The 27,082-nt window shown below is 55.2% G+C and overlaps 3 protein-coding genes across 3 annotated transcripts in view; 2 read left to right on the top strand and 1 right to left on the bottom strand.

Annotated features, from left to right (window-relative positions):
• LOC119100154 (mitogen-activated protein kinase kinase kinase nsy-1-like) overlaps window positions 1–1,119 on the top strand; it is a 30,994-nt gene extending 29,875 nt beyond the window's left edge. The window contains 3 exon segments of the mRNA XM_037223264.1: window positions 372–400; window positions 616–644; window positions 1,039–1,119. Coding sequence (XP_037079159.1) covers window positions 372–400; window positions 616–644; window positions 1,039–1,119 — 139 coding nt within the window.
• A 4,213-nt stretch (window positions 1,120–5,332) lies between these two features.
• On the bottom strand, window positions 5,333–6,638 carry LOC119100153 (MAP7 domain-containing protein 1-like). Its single transcript, XM_037223263.1, has 4 exons — window positions 6,505–6,638; window positions 6,124–6,252; window positions 5,685–5,826; window positions 5,333–5,401 (listed from the first exon to the last, which is right to left on the bottom strand). The coding sequence occupies exons 1-4, from the start codon at window positions 6,636–6,638 to the stop codon at window positions 5,333–5,335; spliced, it is 474 nt and encodes a 157-aa protein (XP_037079158.1).
• A 10,051-nt stretch (window positions 6,639–16,689) lies between these two features.
• LOC119101471 (putative neutral sphingomyelinase) lies at window positions 16,690–25,214 on the top strand. Its single transcript, XM_037224812.1, has 8 exons — window positions 16,690–16,856; window positions 18,493–18,666; window positions 19,334–19,517; window positions 19,824–20,042; window positions 20,419–20,650; window positions 21,152–21,258; window positions 21,845–22,022; window positions 23,783–25,214. Exons 1-8 carry the CDS (start codon window positions 16,819–16,821, stop codon window positions 23,932–23,934), a joined length of 1,284 nt encoding a protein of 427 aa, XP_037080707.1. The 5' UTR covers window positions 16,690–16,818; the 3' UTR covers window positions 23,935–25,214.
• The last annotated feature ends 1,868 nt before the right edge of the window (window positions 25,215–27,082 follow it).

The raw sequence follows: 27,082 nt of genomic DNA, 5'->3' as shown, positions 1-27,082 counted from the left end.
TCAGCTGACCACATGTGGACCACTGGCGGGGCGGCTGGCAAACGTGTCAGCGCTGGCGTGCTGTGCTGAGGCCTCAGTGTCACTGTGGTGCTGGGACTGGGGCGCGGCGCTGTTCAGGACTCAGATGAGTGTATTCCGATACGCAGAGTCGATCGTCAGAAGCTCAGAGAACGTGGGACCTCCGCCGCACCAGTGTTGGTGCCCTTGTCTCGTCCCCCCGCACATGTTATCGTCTCCTCTTGGCGTGCAGCCGGTTGCCGGCGCCTCCGCAATCGGGCACATTTCGGGGGTGTCGGTACTCCTCCCGTACCGCGTGCCCCCCCCCCCCGTACCTTCCCGGCGTTTGACCGTCCGGTGCCGCCGCATCCAAGTACAGGTCGCAGGTGTCTGTACTTCTATGGTGCGTACCGTCCTCGACCCCTCCCGAAGTCTGACCGTCGTGTACCGCCGCCGCCTGCAGGTACAGCTCGCAGGTTGTCTGTGGCCGACTCGGGCATCGCGGCCGGCTCGCCGCTGCTGCCGCCCAGCGGCGGCGGCCAGCTGGCGGCGGCGCCTCAGATTCAGGTGCAGCCGTCGGCCGACCCGGACGGCTGTCTGGTGGACTGGCTGGTGGAGCACGGCGCCGACCACTCACCGTCTCGCGGGTGAGCGCCGCCGGCCAGAGCGTTGGCCCGCACACTGTACTGATCTGCGGTGGTATACCTCCACGACGCTGCTCATAGATCTCCGCCGGTGCCGAGGAGGTGGCCGGGAGTTATGTTTCGCGGGTCGGGTCGGTGTCGTGGCGTTTGGTTTTTCGGAGGCGTGCTGTGCTGACCCACTCCCCAGTGCGGGCTGGTTACCGTTTCGGTGGTATCGTCTGTCGCTTACCGACTTTCTAAGGTGGCGTTATAACGCTGCATGAGGTTCCAGCCAGCTCATGCATAGGGCCGCGGGGCTTTGGGGATGGATCTCGGCCTCCCGGGCGCCACCTGACCGTACGATCGCCGTGAGCCGCGGCGACTCGCTCTGACGGGCCGCGTGCCTGTCTGTCGGCAGTTCGTGAACGAGGGCTTCCGCCTGGAGGATGTACTGGCCATGATGACGCGAGAAGACCTTCGCGGTCTTCACCTGAGGTGAGTGGCGAGAGCGGAAAGATGGCGGGACAGGGTGGGAGCGGCGGGGAGGGAGCAGCCGGCGGCGGGGCCACGCTGAGAGCGGCCCCACTGTTGCAGAAGTGGCGCCCCTGTGATGGCTGACGCAAGTGGTGAGAAAGCCATCTGAGGCGAGCGAGTTGATAAGTTCATCCGGTGTTGATGCGGAAAATGCCGCACCTGGAGCACGTGACTCTATGTGCACCTGGACCGTAAGACGCGGTGTCGCCCGAAGCACTAGATTTGGGGCAGACTGTAGGGTTATCATAGCGGCTAGAATAAGATGAACACTACGGGGCGGAGCCGGTGGTGAGAAGTGGAAAGTATTGTATCTGTTTGCTTTCAACGCCTTGCTCCCCAACGTGTGCGTCGCCTTTTCACAAGGTTAAGGAGCTGGGCTGCCTGTCGCGAGGCAGTTTCTTATCTCTACTCCCGTACTTGTCATACTCTTGCGATGCGCTACATGGCCCTGCCGACTCTACCCGGCACGGGCTGTTGCCGGCGGCGGGGAGCTGACTATCTGTGTTGATCGATATTGGCCTCGTGTCACCGGCTGTTGTGTTGCGACCGCCGTGTTATCGTCCGTTCCAGGGGCGGCGTGTGGAGCTGCGACTGTGGCGCGCGCTCTGCGACCACCGCCGCCGGCCCGCCGCTCTCGCGGCCAAACTCGACGGAAGCCGGATCGGGGACTTGAGCGGTCGCAGCTGGTGAGCGTGGCGTCCGGCTGACGGACCGGCGGCCGCGCGCCCTCGACTGAGGAGAGGCCGGGGCAGCGGCCGGAGCGGCCCGTCGGCCGTGCGCGCCGCCGGGTTTTAGGAGCATTAACCGTTGCCGCGCCGCGCGCGCGGCGCCGTATAACCCTGTAACCCGTCCCCTCGCCGCCGGGCAGCCTCCGGACGCCAGCGGGCGACGTTTCTGTTGGCGCGGTCGTTGGCCGTGCGTCAAGTGGCCTTAGGAGGAGCGTTGTGGTGTGTTGCCTCGGTCGTGCGGGTTGTGTGGGTGCTGAGCGGTAGAGGAGCCCCGCGGAGGCAGCTCCGCGGGCGGTCAGCGGGGCGCGCGGCAGCGAGCCGTGCGCCCGCCGAGCGGTCGGCGCGGACGGCGGCCCGGCCGTGTCCGCCAGCGATAGCTAGGTTAACCCCTCAGTTAAGGTGCGCCGTCGTCTGCCTGCGCGCCGAGCAGGTTGTGATATTAGTTAAGCCCCGTTGTGCGCTCGTCTTGCCTTCCGATGCGCACGTTGCGGTGGCGCCCCTCCGCTCGCGTGCCGCACGGAGCCACGTGCGCCAGGCGCCGAGTACAAAGTACCTCCCGACAATAATGTGCGCGTTCGTGCGGGGTCGGTTGCTGTAGATATTGCACCAGTACAAATGTGATTACGCCCGTCCTCGGTGGCCGCCCGCGTGCCAACCGGGAGCGGCGCGTTACTGAACTATGGACTAACCCCGTGCCATATGCGGAGCTGGTTCACGGCGGCATCTGGTATTTTACATATTAACTGTGTTACGTCCATAACAAAGGTAATACATGGGATATTGATAGCGTGCTGTTTGCGGAGTCGTGACTGGACCAGCGGATGAGACACCCCACTCTGTTAGGTTAGCGTGGGCACCAGTCGTCCTGTGTCGTGCGGTCGGCGATGCAGAGTTCGACGAGGGGGGGACACGGCGGCCATCTGCAGCTCGCCCCCAGGTCCTGGCGTGGTCTGCTTTACTTCATGCCATGCAGTCTCTCGGCGCGCATACGTGACTCCAGAGAAAAAATATGTAGAACCGTTTATTTCGCAAGCCCACGTTCCTCGGGATTTTTTCTTTGGAGCATCACCGACCGCGACCGGCTTTGTTGGATATCGAGCGACCAGGCCGCGCCATGGACGTGGCGAAAGGCCACGCAACAAACACCTACCCACGTGACGCCCTCTTGAGCATTGCTCACACTCAGTCGTCGGCACAGGCGTAAATATCACGCAAACACACACCACACTAATCCACTTCACTCCCGCCGTAACCGACCACACCCACACGGCGGACGGAGCGTCCGAGGCAAACGGCAGTGAGATACGTTCCAACACAGCGTTTCTGGCGGTCTACGAGCGTTCACAAGAAGGCACCAGATCCCGTAACGATTGGGTGTGAGCGGCGGCGCACGCGGCGGTGGGTCCACCGGTCCGCCTCCACAGGTCGGCGGCCGGGACCACCGGACCGCTCCACAAGATCGGCGGGCCGGGACACCGGTCCGCTCCCACAGGTCGGCGGCCGGGCCCACAGGCCGCTCCACAGGTCGCCGGCGGTCCGAACAGCGGAGGACGTCTCACCAGGCCAGCTTACGGGTGGGCCGGTGGTCGCGATACTGCAACAGAGGCGCCCCCTCCGGTCAGCCCACGACCTTAAACATGACCAAATTACACAACGACGTCTGGAAGCACCATCGGGCCCCCTCCGTCACCACTCACTGGTAGATGTTCGGAATCATTGCGCATTGCTGGAAATGCGACAGACCGCCAACAGCCTAGCCTTACCAACAGAGGATACCGGCCGGCAACCCGGTCATTTCTGACGAGCTATGAACACCGGGTTGCTGTCCGGCTACGCCCAGAGCCGAGATACCGACGGTTACCTGATTAAAGGACCTGGACTCGAACTGCAATGCGGTCCAGCTCCTCCCGCAGCCGGCAGACCTCCTGCTGGTCGTGCTGCTGCTGCTCCTGCAGGATCGGCCTGCTCCTCCCTCAGCTGCTCGTCCCGACGTCGCGTCTTTTCTTCAATCTGCCCGCGGTCAGACCTCAGTGTCAACACCGTCGGCACTTTGTTCATCAGACCGATGGAAACTAGTCAACACTTGTTCACCAGACCCGCAGAAACTCATGGACACTTTGTTCGCCAGACCGATAGAAATCGTCGACACTGTTGACCGGACCGATGGAAACTCGTCGACGCTTTGTTCACTAGACCGATAGAAACTCGTCGACACTGTTCACCGACCGATATAAACTCGTCGACAACTTTGTTCACCAGACCGACAGAAACTCGTCGCATCAAGCAAGATTGGTGACCGGCAGCGTTGTGCGCTTGCATCCAGGCGCCTTGTCAACATTGACAAACATGCCCCAAACGGCATCCATCATCCAGGGTGCAACCAAGAGAGCGTCCAAGGGGTCCCTGTCGTGACGCACCGCCCAGCCCCCACCAGACCACCCAGGTCAAGCGCGAGGGGCGCAACCTGTCGACCCAATGCTGTCGCGCCAGCTCGGCCTGGCGCTGGCGGCCGTAGTTCCTCCGTCTGATGCACGAAGCGACCCTGTTGCTCGGCCTGCGCGGCGGCCCGTCTCGCGAAGCTCGGCCTCGCGCCGCTGTTGCGCGCGACACTGTTCCAGGCGAGCGCCTCCATCTTGGCTGCCGCCAGGTGGCCACAACCGTCGGCCACAGACGGCCGGCGCGCCGCCTCCTCGACGCGCCCACTCGGCCTCGCGTCGCCAGCCACACCTGCTCCGCCATCCTCACTGTGGGGGGGAGGGTGGAGGGGAAGGTGGGTGGTAAGAGAGGGCCGCGGGGAGACGGCGCCGCGTCACATACCTACACTGCGGGAGCGTCGTAGGCAGTTGTAAGGCGAGGAGGCCGGCCACGTGGCTCTGCTCAGCCTCCTCACTGGAGACATGGGGTCACGCAGTCGACACAACACACACCCGACTGTTTCGTCCCTCACTGCTTCTGGGGGGCAGGTCCCCGACCGCCCGGCCCTAAACCAAACTCCGCTCCATCACCTACATATACGGAGGACATTACAGGCAAACACGGACACCATCTTCACGCAGGGTCATGGCACATCTAGATCGGTACAGATCAGTTAACCTGGGGGAAAGGAAAACTGACAGTGTAGTTTTAAGCCAGAGGAACCCCCGCACCGTCAATAATGTCGCTGGTCCCAGGCAAATGTCTAGATCGCGAGGGTGTTATCATCCGTGACGCCGCCACACCATTCGTGTGTGTCATTGGGGCTTTACAACGCGCTCAGCTGCTGATGCTATATGGCGTCGCCTGCTCTCACCCTGGCAGGAAGGGCAGGCACCGCGGGGAATCAAACCCGTACCTCTGGTTTCCCAAAACACGCAGTGGTTAACGCAGACGTGTTAACCACTACACTACCGGCACCCCCACTGCCACGCCACTCGCCGGAGTCAATCCCCGACTCCGGACAGGGAGGGTGACTCACTTGAACAGCACCTCTCCATTTGGCGGCGCCTGGCCTGCTCCCAGGTCGAGCTGCTGCTGCAGCACCTGCCGCAGCTGGTGCGCCTCGGCCCCGCTCGGCCGCCCTCGGCCAGCTTCAGACGGTCTCGGTCCCCTGACGCCGTCACGTGGACAGTGTGAGCAGACTGTACACGCCGTCTACAGCTGCACATGGTGAGCTGTAGACGCGCTGCCAAGCTGGCAGGCAGGCACGGAACACTGAACGGGTCCGCTCTACAGAGGACGTAAACTGGGGACAGCAGACCACACAGCAGGTCACCTGAAACGTCACCGACTACAATTGCCGCCCGAGCGTATTCGCAAGGGCCACCTCCGCGCTTGGGGGCTGCCGCGAGCCCGCCTCAACTGAGGCCATGAGCGAGTCGAGGAAGTCTCGCTCGTCCCGCAGCGCGTCCTCCACCTGGGCCGAGCGCTGACGCAGCTTGGCGTTACACTGCTGCGCCTGGAACAGACTGAGCGGCGGGCGCCGGCCGTCACGGACGGTCGGCAGCAGCCGGCACGGCACGCCAGGCCCGGTCAGTGGACATCAGCTCGGCTGGGGCCACCGGCCTGACACCGATGTCAGAGAGGTGCTCGCTTATGACGGAGCGGTGCCGCGCCGTGTCACAGCTTGCTCCCACTGGTAGTCTTCCGGCAACACAGGCAAGGCATCCCACCTAAGATAGCGACACTGTAGGTCCGTTCCACCTCAGCTGGTGACACTGTCGAACCGTCCCACCTCAGTTGGCGACACTGTCAGACCGCCCTACCTCAGCTGTCGACACTGTCGGCGACGCTCCACCTCCTGTCGCCGCTCGATGGCCGCCTCGATCTGCCGCTGCCGGTCCAGCAGCTCGCGCTCCTGGTCCCGCAGCTCTGCCTCCGCCTTCTCCCGCTGCCTGCCCGGGAGAGGGGTACGTTAGGCAATCAGACCCCCTCCCCTCGGCACAGACTGCGTCGATTGAGCCCAGTGGCCGGCGCACGGCAATGGACACCGACCCCATCCAATGACAGCCTTTCAATGAATACAACTATCTACCTTTTCATGAGTCAAGCACTTACACAGAGGACGTTCTATAGGATTTCAACAAGGCGTGAATAATCCGGGGCTGGCACATTTCATACGAAATGTCACGAGACCGTGGGCCTGCCTTATTTCGTCCATCTGTTTCTTGAGGAACTCCTGGGCGTCGTGCAAACTCCGTTCCCGGGCCGCCTCCTCCTCCTTCAACCGGCGCTTGTCCTCCTCCAGGCGCCTCCGACGCTCGGGCCTCCTCCTCCTCATCCTTCTCCTTCTGAAGCCGCTCCCTCTCTAGCTTCTCCCTGATCTGCTGCTCCCACATTAGCTTGGCACCTTCAGTTAAGCGTTCTGACTCAACCTGGTGGGACATAGGAACAGTACTCAACCGAGGTCTTCCGCATCACATCGTGGTCCCTCAGATCTTATCTATCGGTATGCTTCCCAACAATGACTTCAGCAATGCTCACCGGAACCTTGACATACGTAAACATATCTATATACATATGGGCTGATGAATGCATTTTTACCTGCATTTTACCTGCAACCATGCATTTAACAATATGATTCAAATATGAAGATTTGACGTAATAAACCGGGAGGGAGGAAACGAGAGCAAAACCTTCCCAGAATCCCTGTCTCATCAACGTTTCCTCCCGCCTATACCAAAGCCCCCAGTCCTTTCCCCGCCCCATCTGCGAAACGCTGTAGGAGCATCGTTATTCGGCTCCCATTAGTGAGTGAGAAGATCCGGGGGCAGCAGGCTCCGCTCCCGAGGTGGGCGGGCAGCGCCGGCGCGCCTACCTGGCGCAGGACGGCGTTGTTGACTCGCCAGTGCTGCTGCAGCCGCTGACGGGCCTGCTCCAGCCGCTTCTGCTCCTGTTCACGCTGCACCTGCTCAAGCTGGGCGCGCATTCGCCTCCACGCGCTGCTGCCGCTGCCGGTACTCGTCCATCTCCGAGCGGCAGGCGCGCAAGCCGACAGTGCGGCGGCAGCTGCGACAGCTCCAGCTGCCGCGCAAACCCAGGACGGACCGTCTACAAAGCCAGGCGGCGCGCAGGAGTGGCAAGAGTGCAACCGGCAGTGACCGCGCACACCCAGCGGCCGGCCGGCAACGCGGACACGCAGCGCAGGCAACGACAACCAGCAGGCCACCGAACAGAACAAGACACAGGACAGCACACAGGACAGGACATGGGAAAGGACAAAGGACAGGACACATCGGCACAGCACGCAGACTGCCAGTGATGGCAGCGCGGGCTAGCGCCGCGCGAGCAAGCATGGATCGCACACGAGCGCACGTACGCGCGCACACACACACACACACACACGCCGCACGCACGCACGCACGCACGCACGCACGCACGCACGCACGCACGCACGCACGCACCACGCACGCACACAAGCACGCACACAAGCACACGCGCACGCACACGTACACATCAGAGGTGAATTCGCCAAACACGGAGAGCCAGCAAGATGGCCCGTACGGGGACGGTCGCCGCAGCGCATGCGCCGCGCACGGACGCGCACAGGCCGTCACCGCACCGCGCTCCGCACAAGGCCGCCATTGGTGCGCGCCACGGCCGTCACCGCACCACGCTCCGCACAAGGCCGCCATTGGTGCGCGCACGGGCCGTCAAGCACCGCGCTCCGCACAGGCCGCAATTGGTGCGCGCACTCCACTGTGTGCCCGCTCGACGCCTGGCTGGTCAGGCTGGGTTCGATCAACCACATGGCCGCCAAGCGCCGCCCAGCCCGGCCAGGACGCTGAGTGGCGAGACGAGCCCTGTACGACTGGGCCCCACGAGGCGTGCCCTGCAGCACGCTGGGGCGGGCGGCCACCTTATACACGTCGTCCTCCTGCTGCAGCTTTGGTCTTCAGCTTCTGCCGGCGCGCCTCCAGGTTGGAGTCGGCCTGCCTGGCCAGCTCCTGCTGACAGTAGTTCTGATAGCTGCACAACAGAACGGGCATCGAGCATCCACCGCATCAGCTGCAAATGCAACATACTGACGCAACGGGTCTCGTTGAGATGCTTTCCCAGTGACGACGATCATGTCAGCAGCCAAAACATGCGCTTATGTCAGTCTGCATTGGGATGGCATGACAACAGATCTCCTATCATAGCAGCAGAGCATCTAACCAATGCCCAAACACATCATCAGGCATCTAATCCCATTGCCGGTGCATCGCTTCAAACTTCTCCGGCACCGGCGCTGATACGCACCTTGTGACGAAGAACTCGTTCGAAGCCCATTTGCTATGCGATTTGGTCTTAATATCATTGTGTCATAGTACTGGACCACATCAATTCCACACCTTGTAATAGTTGTCTTCTCTCATCCGCATTTTGGCCACTTTGTCCTGCAATATAAGTGACACGTGACCTCACCCCGGCCAAACCCAACGACAACCCCAGGTCAAGTTGTCGGCGAACAAAAACAAACACAAGTGGAGGGGGATTCAGGATGGTAAGATATGCCAGCAAGGCTCAAAGCAGATTGGTGGAGAGTCTATGCAGAATTATGATCATTCTAAATGCATTGTATGTATCCTACATTCTCGTAGTACCAACCGACGTCCCGTGGTGCAAATTTTTGCACTTTTAACTAAAAAGAACCATACCTTAACATTGAGTCTTTATTTGGGCTTGCTATACAATTTCACATTCTATAATTTACCCTGTTTGGTGCCTACAGGTACGGGTTATACCCATTCGCGGCTGTTCATTTCCGACCACTGCTCAGGCTCATTCCCTTCGAGCCTGAATAACGCTCGACCAGCGTTTTGATACGTGACCAAGACCTTGCTCACCTCATAGGCACCCACGGCCCACATCTCGCATAGCGTCGGCCTGGAATCGGATGCTCCTGAATATGCAGCGGATACGACATTGTGCTGCTTGCTGTCCTGAAACGTCATCGCAATTTCTGCGTCATATGGATCATACGCATATTGCACAAAATTACTAGTAGTTTGATGACAGATGGATTGACAGACATTGAAAAGCTGGATTACCAAGTAACGCGGTGCGGCTTGACGAAAAGCGCACTGCCGATACGCCCATCGGTATACACCAGCAGGGGCACCGGTAGTGTAGTGGTTAAGTTACACGTCTGGGATGCCAGAGGTAAGGCATAAGGCGTCTGATTGCTCGCGGTGCCCGCCCTTCCTGCCGGGCGAGAGGCAGGCGACGCCAAACAGCCTCAGCGACTGAGTGCGTCGCGAAGATCCGATGGCACGCAGTGTTACGAGCGTCGACTTGGCGTTCAACACGGTTCTCAGCTTCAGCTCCCTCTTTTCTGAACATCAATTTCAACCATGATATAATGACGCCGTCAAACATCAAACATGCGTAACTAGCGATTTCATAATTGTCCAGGAGATGGCCATTGATGGTAGATGGCCATGGCACAAAGACCCACAGTACGCCCACACCGATACTCGGTTTAGGTTCTTTATTGGAAATTGATCTGAGGCTTCATCACCAGGTTAAATGTCACAGCCAGTACATCAGTGGAAACAACGCAGAACCAGGGAGTAATATCATGACCACAATGTGATGTGATAATGTGGACCACAAGAACGGGAAAGTCGTGTGAAAACTGATGGCCTTCCATTCTAAAAATGGGGGCAAACTGTCTTCAGAACCTGTATGAAGAGTAGGATATTTCACTTATTATTATTTAAGATAAACTCACTTTAGCACGCTAAATTGATTGAAGGTTTGGAAAGCGACTGGATGGTTCTGAGGAAATGATAATGACTGCTAGAAATGTCTGTCATCCCCTAGTTGTTGGTTAAGCATCTTGCCTTCCTCCATCCATCCACCCCTGGCAGCACAGGTTCCAGTCGCTTTGAGGACTCGTCATTTGCATTGACTGGAATGGCCTGCAGATGGTGGCAGCACCCATGCCAAAAGTCAAGTCAAGCCAGAGCTCAGAACAGATCATGCTATCACTGTGCCATGAGCTTGCACTATGAAATTCTGCCCTTGACCTGCAAGATCACAATGGTGGTGGGGTCCTGGGGGTAAGAGTTTGCCCACTAGGCAATGCCTAGCATGGCCTCCTATCCCAGGAATTGAACCTTCTATCCCATTGAAAGAGTTTGAACAAAAAATATGCAAAACTGTAGAAGGGCAACTGCCTCCATTCCTCAATATCATCCAGCATACGATGATCAACACACACCTTCATCTAAAAACACTTCCAAAAGGCTTCATCTAAGACAGACTGCAGCACATCCATATGAGGAAAAGGAACAAACATGCCACAATTAACAATTTCATTTTCAAATTCTTACACAATTTCCAAGGACAAAAAATGCATAATTTCACAGATACATGCTTTAACACGTACTGAGGGCTATGGCAGAGACAAAACTGCCCAAGTGAGCAGTTCATGCATTTTGCTCTTGGAAAACTGAGACCTAGAACAGCTGAGGCTTATTTTTTCACAGATTCCTTCAGTTTCTCATTTCTGCCCTTTGAAAAGCTTATGAACTCAGATCTACTGAACCTAATTATTCTTAATTTGCTAAAAATAATTACCATACACTTTTTCACCTGGTCAATATGTGTGGCTCCTGGAGACAAATATATTAAAACCAATGACTCCATCTCAGGAAAAAATATCTGCTACCCATTTTCAAACTTTGGACATGACCTGCTTGTTTTTAGACATTGTTACATAGATGAGCCAGGCTTTAGTTGACACCCTGCACATATGATTGAGGCTTTACAACGCACAGAGCTGCTGAGGCCATATGGCGTTGCCTGCCTCTCACCCTGGCAGGAAGGGCAGGCACTGCGGGGAATCAAACCCCGGTACCTTCTGGTTTCCCAGACGCGCAGTGGTTAACACAGATGTGTTAGCCACTACACTACCAGCACCCCTAGTTGACACCCTAATAGCAATAATTCAGACTTTATCACTGGCTGCCAGGGCCATTTCAAGGTAGGCACCTGCATCAGGGACCCTCACTATTTTACCACCACTTTGTGTGTTGTTGACACCTTGGTGTGATTTTATTGGGTACAGTATACAACTGGTGAGGTGGAAAGCCTGCTAAAGAGCATTCCACATTTATGTGGGTTTTGAACTGAAATGGACACCTTGAAGATCATTTGGTGTGGTTTACAGCTCTGCCCTTAATTAGACCTAAACCTTCCTAACATCTGAACTTCACACCCAAGAAAATGTGCAGACTTTCAATGACATAATGGCATTCAAATCTTGCCATTAGCAAAGCAGCAATCGAGGTCAATGTAAATGTGATTGTCAGTTGTTCAAATCTGTCATTCCTGCTCATGATATCCAGACATAACTAAACAGAATGGGAATTATGTTATCCAGAGCAGGTAACTAAACATGTGCACCCACCAACACCTTAACAAAGCACAAACATGCTAGCTGCCCATTGCTGCTGCCAGGTTTCATCTCTCCTGACAGCTTGGGCTGGTGACTGTGGTGAGCCAGCAGATCACTGTCTGTCATCTAGAGCTAGACCACACAAGCAGCACAATTTCAAAAATTATTTTTTTCACTGGTTGTGATTTTTAGCGCACCAATGTCACATAAGCATCCTGTGCAGTGGTTGGACTCTTGGAAGACAAGATTACTGATACATATGTACGCCACATCAAACCGCAAGTGCTGCTGGCATTTCCCATGCCTCTTTAAGCATCTGTTATCTTGTATTGGGGGGGGGACCTGCACATTCATACCAAGGAAAATCTACAGAAGACCAAAGATCGCAAATTAGGGCAAGAATACATGCCACATTTACCTGCCCATCCACCTGGAGCTTTAGCACTATATCCCGTAACTGCCTGCGACACTCAACGCAAAACCTGGACCCATGGATCTATGACTACTTATATCTGGTTGTTCAAAGGCAAACGCCAAACAAAACTCAATAACGCATGCAGGCAATCCCACGGAATCTCACCAGAAAACGCCAGCGCAACCCGCGACGAACCCCCGCCCGCGTCCCACACAACCATAAAAATAAACAAAGCGCAAATCGGCAAAATCAACTAGCGCGCCACGTTGGCATTGCGCCGCATTATCAAACTTGGAATGGGTAGTGCTGGACAAAACGACTTTGCTGTTGCCCCCCCCCCCCCCCCCCCCCCATTTTGGCTTGGTCCCCCCGATGTTTTTTGCTGGAATACTACAAAAACGTGGGTACAAGATGACCATAACTCAAAGGCCATCTTCTTTGATCCGTCTGCGTAGTGGCGTCTCGTACTACCTTCATAACAACGTCATGATTGCTCTCACCACAAGATACAGATCGTTACAGCTGAGCGGATAAACGATGCAATAAACCTCACAAACCTAGCGCCATAAGACACGCATTGCTTTGTGAGTTTAAACTGAAAAGCTCCAGAATATGGGGATGACCTAAGTCCTTCATGGCTAACCCCGGCCCCGTCCCCCACAACCAAAATGCGTGCCGCCTCCCATGACCGCCATAGAAGAGCGCCATCGACGCCCTAAGGCCCTCTTGGCCCTTTTGGCTCTTAAGGGGTGCCTTCAGGGGCAAATCCAGACGGGGGAGGCCACGGGGCCATGCCCCCCCCCCCCACGCTTTGGGCCCGAAGAGGCCCATGGGCTCCGATGGCCCATAGCCGGCCGACACAGGTGCAGTTTTTTTTAACACAAAACGCAGCAACTTGGGCGTCTTTGGACTTGCCGTCGACCAAGAACAGTCGCAAACAAGGGTAAAGGACCCGCGAAGCGCACGCTATAGCTGCAGGGCCTCCTATGTTAACCTGCCAGAGTATTCTCGGTTGCTCGGGCGCCTTTTATGTCAGTCTCGGTTAACTTATCGACACACTCACGATATGCTCATGTACCCTCCACATTGGTCTAGGGGCCTTCCAGTTCTCTGCCACTTGGTAAGGGCCCTTCACTCTTGTCGGGGGTCCATCTGTTAATCTCCGCGGGCACATTGGTTGTTCGAAGCACACCAAATTGGGTCTTGGGTGCTTTCTATTTGAACGGAGAGCCCTACACACTTGTAGGGGCCCATCTGTGATCTTGCTCGGGCACACTGGATTGTTTAGGGGCCCTGCACATTGGGTATTTTAATGTAGGGACCTACGCTCCTGTCGGGGGCCATCTGATATCCTGCTCGGGTACACACGATCCTCCACGGGCTCTCCACACTGGGCCTTGGGTAATTTTTATTTGAATAGGGGCCCTCCGCTCTCGTCGGGGGTCTATCTGACAAGCTACTCGGGCACATTCGATCGTTCGGGGCCCTCTACATTGGGTCTTGGGTACGTCCTATTTGAATGGGAGCCCTACGCACTTGTGGGGGACCACCTCTGTTCATCTCGTCGGCCAAACTGGATGGTTCGGGGGCCCTGTATACTGGATCTTGATGTTTTGATTTAGGGCCCTGCACTCCTATCGGGGCCATCTGATAACCGGCTCGGGTACTCCATCTTCCGTGGGCCCTCCGCACCGGGTTTTTAACACTTATTATTTCAGTGGATGGCCCTACGTTCTTTGTCGTGGCCCCCTCTGATAAGCTGCTCGGGCACATTCGATTGTTGGGCGGCTTCTACGTAGGGTCTCGGTACTTTCTATTTGAATGAAGAGCCCTGCGCTCTTGACAAGGGCCCTATCTGCTAACATGCTCTGGCGCGCCCGATCGTTTGGGACCCTCTATATCGTGTCTTGGGTATTTCATATTTGAACGGAAGGCCCTACTCTCTTGTCGAAGGCCCCATTTCTTAACCTGCTTGGGCAAACTCGATTGCCCGGGGCCTCACAATGTGTCATGGGTACTTCCTATTTGAATAAAGGACCTTGCGCACTTGTCGGGGGCCCATTTGTTCGCTTGGTGTTTGAATTTAGGGCGCTACGCTCCTGACGGGAGCCATCTGACAACATGCTCGGGCGCACTCCATCTTTCGGGGGTCCTCCGCACTTGGTTTTGAGTACCTCTTATTTGAATGAAGGGTTTTACGCTCTTGTCGAGCCCCTTCTGACACGTTGCTCGTGCACACTCAATCGTTCGGCGGTTGAGTGTGGAACATTGTGTTTTAGGTGCTTCTTATTGAAATGGAAGACCCTTCGCTCTTGAGGGAGGGGGGCTATCTATTAACCTGCTCTGGCGCACTCGATTACTCCGGGCCCTCCACGTTGTCTTGAGTGCGTCTTACTTGAATGGATGGTTCTATGTTGCTGGCGAGCCCCATTTATTAAGCTGCCGTTGGCGGAACAGGGGGGGGGGGGGGGGGAGCACAGGACCATGCCCCATGGGCCATGCAGTGGGAACCCATAGGCTTCGAAGTGGCCGATAACCGGCTGAACGGACGCAGTTTTCTACTAAAAAAAAAAAAAACGCAACAAAATTGGACGTGTTTGGGCCAAAGACGGCATAGAACGGTTGCAAACAAAAGTAAAGAGTTTACAAGCAAGCAAATTTAAAACATTGCTGATTGAAAGGGTGGTGATTGATTGAAAAAGTGGAACTCATTATACTTTCCAGAGGCCGCACGCTGTTACCCGGCCCATATATGTCCACTTGTCTGGTCAATCTATCGCCGAGGAGCCTTCCACGTTGCCTTGATCTCTTGACATTTTTCTATTTTCCGTACATGATCTCAACGCTGCTGTTGGGGCACTACCTGCTTCCACGCCCGGGCACTCTTGATTGATCAGGGGTCCTCCACCGATTCTTCCCTTCGCCTGAAAGGCTCTATGCGTTCTTTCCGGGGCCCCCATATGTCAGGGCACACTCAGCTGCTCAGGAGCCCTTCATATTAGTCTTGGGCTTTTCCACTTGTTCGGAGGGCCTTGCGCTGTTGCTGGAGCTCATATAAGGTCAGGTACCGAGAGACTCGATGCTCGACGCACACCCGATTCTTTGATCGAGGGCTCTTTCCATTTGATCTCATTTGTGGAGGACTCTTCACTTCTATCGGGCTCTTTTTGTTAACCTGCCCGGACACTATTTATCGCACAGCGGTATCAATTCATGGTCTTGCATAATTCCCCTTTGCTCAGGGGGTCCTGTGCTCTGGCCGGGGCCTTCTATGTCAGCCTGCCGGAGTGCTACCGATCCCATCATCACGTTGATCTTGAGTTATTTTCACTTGCCCCGATGACCCTATACTTGCTGACAGGAGCGTCTTTGTTGGCCTCGCAGGGCACCCATGATCGGTCAGATTCCGTCCCTATTAGCCTTGGTGCCTTAGCCTCAGAGCAGCAGTCGTATCTGCCCCGATGAATTTTTACGTACAGTTGTCGGAGGTAATTTTAATGCCTCCGACGTCGCATGTGTCATTTCCCCAGATGATTGAATGTGTGACGCTTATCAAAGTTGTGCATCATGTTCTTAACATATTTTGCATGGTAGAATATTTTGTACACGTTCATAACAAATAAAAATTATACATAAGTAACCAGTCATCAGCTGATAACGTCACCCAGCCGGCTAGCCGTAAATAAGCTAAAGATCGAGTCCGTGTTTGGTTCGGATGTTATTTAGAAGCCAAGTTGAGCTCATTTTGCTTGTTTTTCCGAAAAACTTAGAGTTAACATTTTGACTCCAAATCACGAGATTTAACGATCTGGAGAAGATTAATGGGCTCCATGTATGTGCATGGGTAACATGCCCGGCTTTAACACAGTGAGATGGGTTTCCATATTTATATATATATATATATATATATATATATATATATATATATATATATATATATATATATATATATATATATATACATATATATATACCATTTACCATATATCTTAAAATTTAATGACCGGAATGCGAGATATGTTTTTTGGAAGGGCCAACAGCGTTGCGTGCCCCCCTTGGCACAATCCTGGATCCGCCCCTGGGCGCCTTCACGTGCCGATCAGGAGAGGCGCGTGCGTCCAGCGCCTGCGCCATGCATCTAACCCTGCATGACTTCTATGCTGCTTAAATAAAAACTGTTGTAAATTATACAAAGATGAAAAATATGCCGTGTTTTGTCAAGTTAAAGTGAGCTAATCCGGTGAGAAAAGTGGGGGTTAAGTCGTCTTGCTTTCAGCTCAGGCCCCAAAATTGCAGAAATTGACAACCTCATACAGTATTTTGCGCTTGCTCAAATGGCATTTGATGCTTGAACCAATTCCAATGACTCCGTGCCCAGTCTCATCCACTGAACGCTATTCGTCACTTCTAACTTTTGCTGCTGATCGGGTGCTGCTGACACAGAGTTTGAGCAGTACGGAAAGCATCCAGACAACAATTGTTTCCTGCGCACTTGCGACGAGGACTATTGGTATACCATATCGCGTTGTGTATGCCCCTAACGGGTGTGCCGCAGCATCTTGGCGTGCCACCCGCTAAATTTTTCGTTTGGCTCGAGGCAAAATTATTGCAGTGTATTTTGTGCCTGACGTGCGTAAAAATCTATTCGCGGAAGCAAACATGAACCATCAAGTCAAGGCTATAACTCTGAATTGCTGGTATGGCCCTTTAGCGCGTTGATATCTCATGAGCTGTCATATTATTACAGTTGTATGGGTTTCAATAACACTTGCTATGCGCTGTTGGCAACTGTGTGTGGTGAAAGGAAGGCTAGGGTTGAATGTGGTGATGAGGTTTCCGCTGGGTGATGACTTGAGCAATCTGTGACTCATTTTGAATTTGTTTGCTGAGTGGGTGTTTGCTGATGGTCATGCATGGTGTTCAAGATGCCAAGTCTCTTCCAACATATGCACCTTTTGAGCAATGCTCTGATCTATCATACTTAAGGAAATGTTTTATATATTTACCTGTCAAAGAATTCAAGCACTTTTTTCTCGGCTTGTATAAAAATTGGATGCAACTCATTTCTCCTTCACTGATAAGTCTTGAATAATCAAGAGACTGTCTTTTAGTGTTTATCTTCCTAAAAGCATTGTAGAAAATTGGGGATATGCTTTTTTCTAAACTTATACTTTACTTGCCATGTAACATAGTCCTAAAAATTTCCCCACTGAGCTGGGTTCCTTTCTGCCCAGCATACTTTGTGATAGCCTCTATAGACCTGTTGTACCACTAGAAGGTAAGAACTTTTAATAAAGGAAGAAATATTTGTGAATGATAAAAACATAGAATTGTTAGCAGTCATGATGCTGTGGACTACCATAACCACTGACACAATGGATATCATTCTGTATGGTTTAGTTCACTCACTTCAGTTTGCCACTTTGCATGAAAAATCTTATTAATATTATCTTGCTGACACATTGCAGACAGTATGGTATTTGCATGCTGTAAACCTGAAGAACATAGTTAAGAAATGGTTTCTCTAGCCAGCCCCTACCCAATCCACCAAAATTATAATTATATAAAAGAGGTAGGGATATAATGGCTCAGTGGCTAGTGCAGGTCCAGGCTAGAATCCTGGTTGCAGCATATCCCTTGAGCATTATTAGGGCTAATTGGGTTGCTGGTGTTCCATAATATGAATGTGGCAGTGTGTCATATGCCATTATAAATATTTATCTATTTGAAATGATGATTGAAAATTAATTGAAATGTCCTCTGGGGGAGCATGGTCTTCCATCATCTGTTATTTTATACAGATATATGAAATCCATATCAAGGAATATAATCTCCCATCATCTATCAATGTGCTACAACATAATTAATTCATACTGACAGGTGCCACATAGTATCAACTGCTGAGTGCATTGAATAGCCCACCATACTGACAAGCCTATGATATGATAGTGGGTAAATGAATAGGTAGATCATGAGCATCTAATATGAGTGGGCATATTTTCAGGAGATCAGTGATTAGAGTCTGGTTTAGATAAGTTGTCTCAGTAATTTCCTGTTATGTCCAGTTGTTTGTTTGATGGAAGTATGGGGTCCCATGTTCTCTGTGTGACATCTGCCTGATGATCTAGAAGCACATTTTGTTTTTAAATATTCCTAATCCCAAGCCAATTGTGGATGATGATTGAAGTGTCATTATATACTTTGCAAGCAAAGTTGTTGAGTGAGAAAATTTGTTATTCCATTTAACTGCTTGCTGTTACAGTATTGTGCATATGAGTGGTCAACTGTTGGTGCACTCAAGATGGCAGTATGTGATGCAGATCCATTTTTCAGGGGTGTGCCAGTTGTGGCACGGAACCGCGCACATCGCATGCACGCTATTGCAGAGTGGTTGGCGACAGCTGACTATGACTTCATTTTCCTGGAAGAAGTATGGCTGAAGTCTGACTATGCACTGATCAGAACCAAAACAGAAAAACAATACCCACATAGCCACTACTTTTACAGGTAGTTGCAAGACCATGGAAGATCTTTTTACTTTGTGTGATGCAGCAGTGTGTATGTTCTGTACATGGTCTCTTCTAGGTGTTTGATACCATGGAACTGTGTCTAACCAGGAAAAATGGTTTGCTTTGTTTGTTTTCAAAGACCATGAAAGCCATCTTTTGTTGTTCCCACCAGCAAACACAATGTTTAATTAATAGCTGCCTCTGGGTGGCACATTACCCTCCTGTCATACTGGCATGAGCCAGCCACTGATGCTTGTTGTGCTGACCTGGCACTCCTTTTCTGACCTGAACTGACACTCATGTTTTGACTTGATGATCTGACCTGGTGTTTGTGTTTTGACCTGACCTGGTGCTCATGTTTTGACTTGATCACTGGACCTGGTGCTTGTGTTTTGACCTGACCTGGTGCTTATGTTCTGACCTGACCTGATGCTTGTGTTCTAACCTGACCTGGTGCTCATGTTCTGACCTGACCTGATGCTTGTGTTCTGACCTGACCCAGAACTCATGTTCTGACCTGACCTGGCACTCATATTATGACCTGACCTGGTGCTCATGTTCTGACCTAACCTGATGCCCATGTTCTGACCTGACCTGGTGTTCATGTTCTGACCTGACCTGGTACTCGTGTTCTGACCTGACCTGTTGCTCATATTCTGACGCAGCGGCGTGATTGGCTCCGGTACCTGCATCCTGTCGCGCCACCCGTTCTCCACCAGTCTCTACCACCGCAGCCCGGTGAACGGGTTCGCGCACATGGTGCACCACGGCGACTGGTTCGGCGGCAAGGGAGTCGGCTTCTGCCAGGCGCGATGCCGCGGCCTCACCGTCAACCTCTACACCACGCACGTCAGTGCTAGCCCGGCCCGACCCGACTCGGTCCTTCAGCATCAGGGGTCGAGTGCTCATGGAGCTCTGTGTGACGTCTAGTGTTTTTGTCCGTATGCCCTGTAGGTGGGACGTTACTGAGTCTAGAACAAGGTTGTTTGAGGCACTTTATCAGTCATGTGCAGCCTTTGAACAGAGCAATCTCCCCAGCCGTCCATTACACTTAATGCTACGTTCGCGATTCTCAGCGGCCTTCCGTCTCTCGCCGTCGCCTCCGTGCGTTCCGTGAGGTGGCCGTCCACATGGACTCTGTGTTCCGCGCCACAGCTGCACGCCAACTACAACAAGGCGCGGGACGTATACTCCTGCCACCGGCTGGTGCAGAGCTTCGACTGCGCCCAGTTCGTGCGCATGACGTCATTCGGCGCCGACCTCATCATCTTCGCCGGCGACTTCAACACCAACCCAGACGAGCTGCCATACAAGGTGGTGACGCACTGCGCCGGCCTCAAGGACGCCTACTACCTGGACTCTAGCACCAACAAGGTGGGCGCCTGGTGCGGGCGGCGCTGGGCGGGCTATCCACCCCCACTGGCAGGTGGAGACGGCGGAGGGGGGGGGGGGGGGGGCGATGTAGCAAGACAGACTGACTGGTCGCGCTGGTTTCACTTCTGGCCGGCGTGCTGTACTGGACTTACGAAAAGCATTGAGTGCCAGAGGCTGGTTAAGCGTGGTTCTGCGCTGTCTGGTGAATCGACGCAAGATATTTGAAGTCGTTTTGCATTCACTTGTCTGGATGTCTCCGTCATGCTCAACAGTATCCTGCACTCCCTCCCTGCCCTCTCTCCTGTAGGAGATGCCGCCCGTGGCTGCCGTCGCGCCTCTGTTGACCGATGACCAGTGATGTCCTCCTCCGTCGCAGGAGGTGCCCGAGGAACCCACCTGCGAGGCGCCCAAGAACAGCTACACGTCGTCGGGGTCGGTGCTGGAGCACGGTGAGAGGATCGACCTGGTGTTCGTCGGCACGCGCGGCTCCACGCGGCTGGAGGAGGTGCTCTACAGCCAGCCGATGCCGGCGGTCGTGCCTGGAGCCTCCTTCAGCTTCTCGGACCACGAGGCGGTGGCCGTCACCTTGCGGCTGAGCACGCTGCCAGGTCAGGGCAGGGGTGGCACCGCCCGAAATGAACGCCGTAATCGCACCCCGCTGCAATTGTCATGCCGGCGCCCACGAAGGGCCTGAAGAACTTCGGCACGAGTCAATTCCTAATTCCGACCGTGGTATGGAATAGCATCTGTTTGAAGTACGCACACTTTTACAGGGTGGACATTTCCATAGAATAAATCGGGCGTAAAGTTGTCATGAATTGAACAATGACAAGGAGATCCACGTCATGCGCGTCCCACATTTGTCAGATGTGCAGGATGCGTGATCATGGTACGTGCTCTATGCGTGAAAATCACCAATCCGTGGCATTGTCGCTGGATGTCCTGGAAAGTCTTGCCGCATGCGTCCTGGCAGGTCACAGCCATGTCTAGTAAGCTGTAATTTAAGTCCCTGACTTTCGTCGGCGTGCGCCTATTTTGAGTCGGTCCGAGCCTCTGACCGGAGCGCGAGCCTGGCCCAGCTCGCCATGCTGACAGCGGCTCTGCTGCAGACGCCGCCGCCAAGTGGATCTTCCACCCATGTAACCGGAGGGACGGCGTGCTGCGCGAGGCGCTGACCGTCTGCGAGACCTACCTGAGGTCCTTACACGTCGACCAGGTGGGTGTGCGGCGCACCGGCCCGCGGACTGGCCGCGGTGGCGGGGCGGGGCGCGGCTGAGACCGGGGCGGACGGGCAGGTGCCGCCAACGCGGGGGCTCGGCGTCCAGCGTGTGTCCGGGATGTCGAAGGGGTGGCGCGTGTCGCCGACTGCGTGCCGGGCCCCCCGCTGGGGCCAATGTGATATGCTGCATTGTACCAGTGACGTGCCGTGCGCTTCATACCGTCCACGCTCCTGTTATGCCCCACTTCCGGGTCCCTGCTTCCGGTCTCCTGACCGAGACGATCTCGAAGTCGGTTCTGCTGCTGACCACCAACACACATCCGTGCCTCAGCAGATGCCCCACATAGTGCCGTCGGTGGTGACCACGGGTCCCCGCTCCTCGTCGGCAGATATTCCACGTGGTGTTATCCGTGCTGTTGCTGGCCGTGCTGGTGGCCACGCTGGGCGTGCCGGTGGTGACCACGGGTCCGTGCTCCGCGTCGGCAGATATTCCACGTGGTGTTATCCGTGCTGCTGCTGGCCATGCTGGTGGCCACGCTGGGCGTGCCGGTGGTGACCACGGGTCCGTGCTCCGCGTCGGCAGATATTCCACGTGGTGTTATCCGTGCTGCTGCTGGCCGTGCTGGTGGCCACGCTGGGCGTGCCGGTGCTGCACGGCTGGGCGCAGGGCCTGCTGCGGCTGGTCATCACGCTCATGTTCGGCTACACCGTCTTCATGGCGTCCGTCTGGAACCGGATGGAGCGGGCTGGCATCACCGCCGGTCAGTGGTCGGAGCGGCCAGCGCGCCAGCTGCGCCCGCCCGGCTCCGAAGACGGATCGGCGGGCGCCTCTGTGACCCAGTGTCGGTGGGGCTGTGCCCGCCCCGGCGCCCGGCTCATCCGTCGGCCCGGGGCGGCGCTGGACGGCGCCGGTGGGCCGATGAGCGGGGCGACACTCGCGTTCGTGCGAAGCACTTTGCCGCGCGTGCGCTGCAGTGCTCTGTGCGACTCTGACTATGCAACCCCGGTGCACACTTGACCTCGGAGTATTGACTCGGGCCGAGGGATGTGTGTCGCCCGAAGTGACCGGCAGACCACGTGGGGTTGAGTCAGTGAGGTCACCTGCGTCTTAGTCTGCCAGCGACTCATCATGTTTACTCGCTCCGTACCCCGCCGGGAGTTCCCCCGCATCCGGCCACGAAATCCAAGCCACCGATCTGCGCAGCTCATGCCAGGCTGCGGAGCACGCGGCGTTGGTCTCCATCGGGAGTGTTGGATGGCGACTGACCCACTGACCTTCATCCTCTTCGCATTTGTTGCCATTGACGGTAGATCCCGCAGAGCTCCGAACGGTGAGGTCACGTGACCGTTGTTTGCCTTTAAAGCCCGACGGGTCAAGTACCCATAGACCGTCTCATGACATGACCTACTGGCCTGCCTCTCGATCGTGCAGTGCCTGACGGAACCCCGTCAGTTCTCTGCCTCCTTCGGCAGCCTGATGGAAGTATGGATATGTCTGCGCGGTCTGTGCCCCTGCAGTGCCAGAATGAACGGGTTAATTCTGCAGTGTGATGTTGAACGACTATTATTAGATCCCCTTAACGCTACTACTTGCTATGAATCGAGGCCTTGTGGACGACTCTCACATGGTTGCTGCAGGTCAGCTGTTTTCTATTCTAACCAATCAGTTTTCAGCCATCCACACGCGGCGTTAGTCATTCAGCAGTAGCAGAGGCCTTGTGAAGGACGACCCTCACTTGGTTGCCACAGGCCGACTGTTTTCACCTCTAACCAACATAACGTGTTCAGCCACCCATACGCGGCGGTAATCATGTAACAGTTGCGGGCGTAAGGTGACCAAAGAAACCGACGTGCCCTTCAACCCGTACCATCATCATCATTAAATTGATGTCAATCCGTACACGGCACTGGTGCTCGGATCGTGCTCCACCAAACGTTTCCAGTTGAGGGGCATAATCATAGGCATCCGGACAGGTTGCACAATTCACATTGTCACGGTCTTCCAGAGGTATCAGTCGGGACGACTCCTGGCTCTCGGGGACGTTTTGCGACTTACAGGGCGTTCAGCACACAGCCCGACAGCATCGCCCATTAGGATGTTCCTCGCTCGCGACAGACCAATAAAGCTCACTGCTCGAACACTTAGTACCATGAATACTATGAGTAGAAGTGTTAGTTGTATTATGGGTACTCTGAGGAGTACTGGTGGTAGCCCGTAGGCCTGCGGCATCAATTGTGTGTTATCTTGTCGGCCGCTGTACGTCGGTGTTTAGCCTCTGTGGGGCCGCCCCTAAATATGTCTACACTTGACGTCCCATTTTTGCAGGGTATTGTTCTTTTTTTAATCAGTGTTTGTGGGTCGCATCTATTGCTACCGCTAAATATCTTTTGTGTCGCATGTTAATGGACACGATACGAGCTGTTTTAATGCGCTTGCCGAGGTACAGTCGGGCTGCCACGTCGGCTTCCGGGCGGCTGTTGCCTTCGGCCAGGCCTGACCCCTACTCCTGATGTCACTCAGGCATGTGTGACCTGCGCGTGGCCCTGAACAAGTGTCCGGAATCGGGCTCCTCGCCGCCACCGGCCGGCCGGCGCGACAGCACGGACTGTGACGGCAACACCGAGCTGACGTCGGGCGACCAGGACAACGCGACCGCTAACGGCTCCTTCTAGCGCCAGGCGCCGGGGGGACTGACCACTGTCTCGCTCTAGCGCCGGGCGCCGGGGGCAGCGGGCCAGCGGTCTCCCTCCAGTACCGAGCACCGGGATCAGATCCTCCGGTGTCTGGTGATAAACACTGGCTGTTCTGAGCCGTCACATAGAAGTCCGGCGGCGAGCACTGGTCGTTGTTAGCCGTCACATAGCAGCTGCGCGAGCGGAGGTCTAAGAGTCGAAGTCGGGTGGGATCGCAGGACGATCTTACGATCGGCAGCTTCCTGTCGGACACGGGCTCAATGTCTCTTGATGGTGCCCACAGTAGCTCCAATTGCGCTGATACGACACTGGTTTGAGGAAGTGTGGACCGTATGATTGGTCTTGTGTTACACCCGAAAACGAGTTTTGGCAGGGCGACGCCAACACCAGATTCCAATAGCTGTTGATTGATATTCATTGTGAACTGAAGTTAATGATAGTTACGCCGGGACCTCGAACGAAGACAAATGCTCTGGGCACAGTGAACTGTACAATAGATAGGCGACGCAAACGCTTGCAACATTCCCGTATGAACTAGTCGACACCGCTGGTAGGTGCTCTGTTATGAGACTAAAATGTTACGAAAGCGTTGTTATTTATGCCACCAGCCATCTCTATGGGGTCCATTTTACGCGTAATGCAGTGCGGTGTTCTGAAAACACTCCAGCTATGATTTCAAAGTTTTATGTTTGCCGTGAATGTCGCTTTGCCTTAGCTGCGTGGCTGTGGGCCTGGCTTGACACGCGCGTGCGCTCGGTAGGTGCGGGTTGAGTCACCGGTAGGTGTGGCGGATGCGACGGGCTGGGGACCGCCTGCCGCGCCGGCCAGAGGGCGACGATGGCGTGGAGCGTGGAGCCAGCGCCGCGGCGATGCGGCCGTGTCCAGGGGTCCGGCACGGGGTGTGCCGTCCACCCGCCACCTCAAGGGAACGCTCGTGCCTGTGAGCCGTGACTGAGCCATGCTCGTTCCTCGCGCCCGTTGCTGACCGTTCAGGGGAATGTGCGGGCCGGAGTGGCCACGGCTGTGCGCCGTGGGCACCGTGCCACCGCCGGCGCGCGCCACGTGCCGCGGAGAAGACCGGGCGACCCGTGCTCCGGTCGGGCCAGGCCTGATCTCGGGGTGGGCGTTCGTTTCGGGGCCAGTGGCTGGCAGAGTGAGGTGACCACAGCTTGATGTGATAACAGCCGAGCGTTACGGATATTGGCGCCATGTGTTCGCGACGCTTCTTAGAGAATATACAAATATGCCGTGTGTGTGGATGCAGTGTGTGTTTTCCCTCGGACCCGGACCCCCGAGGCAGGTCACGGGCCTGCTCGCCAGCGCCGCGCGGCGGGCCCGGCGGCGAAGAACGGCGCGGCGCTCCGTCACTGTTCCCGGAGGCCCGGCATCGGCCGCCCCGGTCTCATCTGACGCAAGGCCGACACCGGGCGGGTCACGTGCGCAGGGGTCCGCCGGCCCGCCGCGGCGTTCGCGGGATCGCGCGGACGGTGGCCTCCGGCTCCCGGCGTTCTGGCGGCCGTCCGGCTGACCACCTCTGACGTCATTCGGGCCAGGTGACGCCCGGAGGCGGCGGGAGGTGGGTGCTGTGCGAGCGAGAGAGGACGATGCGGTTGGCGAGTCCGTTGTGACACTGAATCCAGTCACGCTCGGAAGAACCCATAGCAATGTTCGGTTTGGTTTTAAACCTCGCGTTTCGGGTACGTGTGCGTCTGCTCTCAATATTGTATCTCTTGTAATTCTGAGGAGGGAACGTCGTCGGACGCTACCGTGTCACTTTCGTAGATAAGTTGAAGGGAGGGGATGAGCCGATAGAGCTGACTTAACCTGCACTCAAACCTGCATTCATCTAGGAGTGAAACTAGACTTGTATGACCTCAACAGACGTGTCTATGGCTGGTAGGACAGCGTAAGCGAGGGCTGAAGACTGGACGAAACACGAGCGTCCGTGTTAAGCAAATAGCACGGCCGACGCTCCGACAAGTGTCGGAAGTCGGTATAAGCGAGGGAGGCCCCAAACTCTTCGTGATTCGGCGCATGAGTTGGGGCCCGCGTGTTGAGAACAATCGATCTTCAGTTTACCAGGAAGTAATGGCTAAATGATGTCAAAACAGCATTGGTTGCATGAAGAAAGCTCGACGTCTTGAAGCTGTGCCCATGGTCAGATTTCACCGCTCATAAACATTCATTTTGGAAACTTTGGAGGAAACTGCACAAAATGTGTTGATTCTATTCTTCGTCTCTCTTGTGGTAGATCCAGGTGGAAGATATACCGCAGAACCGTAGCTTAAACCGCCCCGTCCCGAAGTGTTCTTGGCCGTCCCGATAGTTCAGCTGCTCAGAGCACCTGCCCTCCGATTCACAGACCTATGTCAGGGTGGGTCCGAGTCGCTTTAGGCGCTGGCTATGTGCCCCTGACTGGGATGGCCGCAGCCGGTGGGAGCGGCCACGGTTACGGTCAGGTGACGCCAGAGGGCAGGACGGAACGTGCCGAACATTGGGACACATCTAGCTTTCGCCGCGAAATTCCGCCCATGGTCTGGAATTTTGCCACCGGCGGAGTCAGGTCCAACGCAACAAGCACTGCTTAACGCGGACTCACATCCCAGAAATGCATCCAATTAAAAAGCTCTGATTTAATCTTAAAAACTCATGGCCGTCCTCTCACAACGCGCCAAACAGTCTTTACATCATAAAAAGGAAGAGCAGTGTGCTATTGCGCATCCTGACTGCAGGCGTCCACCTGATGCATCTTTTGTAGTTGCGACTTGATGGGTGTGCAATATCTGATGACCGACACTGTTGCTGCCCGTACATCACATGGAATTGAACTGACAGTTCAGTGACATCCCACCACAGTAACGATTGTGCTTGTGCTTGTAACTACACTTGCCACCGGCCTGAAAAGCACTGGTTGGCTTTGATTTTGGCCATATCATGAACTTTATAAAGCTGCTGTACATTGCGATCCATTGTTGCCATGACGCAGGGGCACGGCTAGAATTTGCGACGGGGGACTATTTTTACGAGCGAGTTCCAGCCCCGTTGCCAATACCTACGCACTACGAATAGACTGGCAGGTCCCATCAACGGTCCACAGTCCGGCGTATCAGTTGAGCTATCGACGCTG

This window comes from Pollicipes pollicipes, unplaced genomic scaffold (genome assembly GCF_011947565.3).
Source record: "Pollicipes pollicipes isolate AB1234 unplaced genomic scaffold, Ppol_2.1 Scaffold_4881;HRSCAF=5763_pilon_pilon_pilon, whole genome shotgun sequence".
NCBI lineage: Eukaryota > Metazoa > Arthropoda > Thecostraca > Pollicipedomorpha > Pollicipedidae > Pollicipes > Pollicipes pollicipes.
The sequence above is the reverse complement of the archived record's forward strand: the minus strand, read 5'-3'. Positions and strand labels throughout refer to the sequence as shown.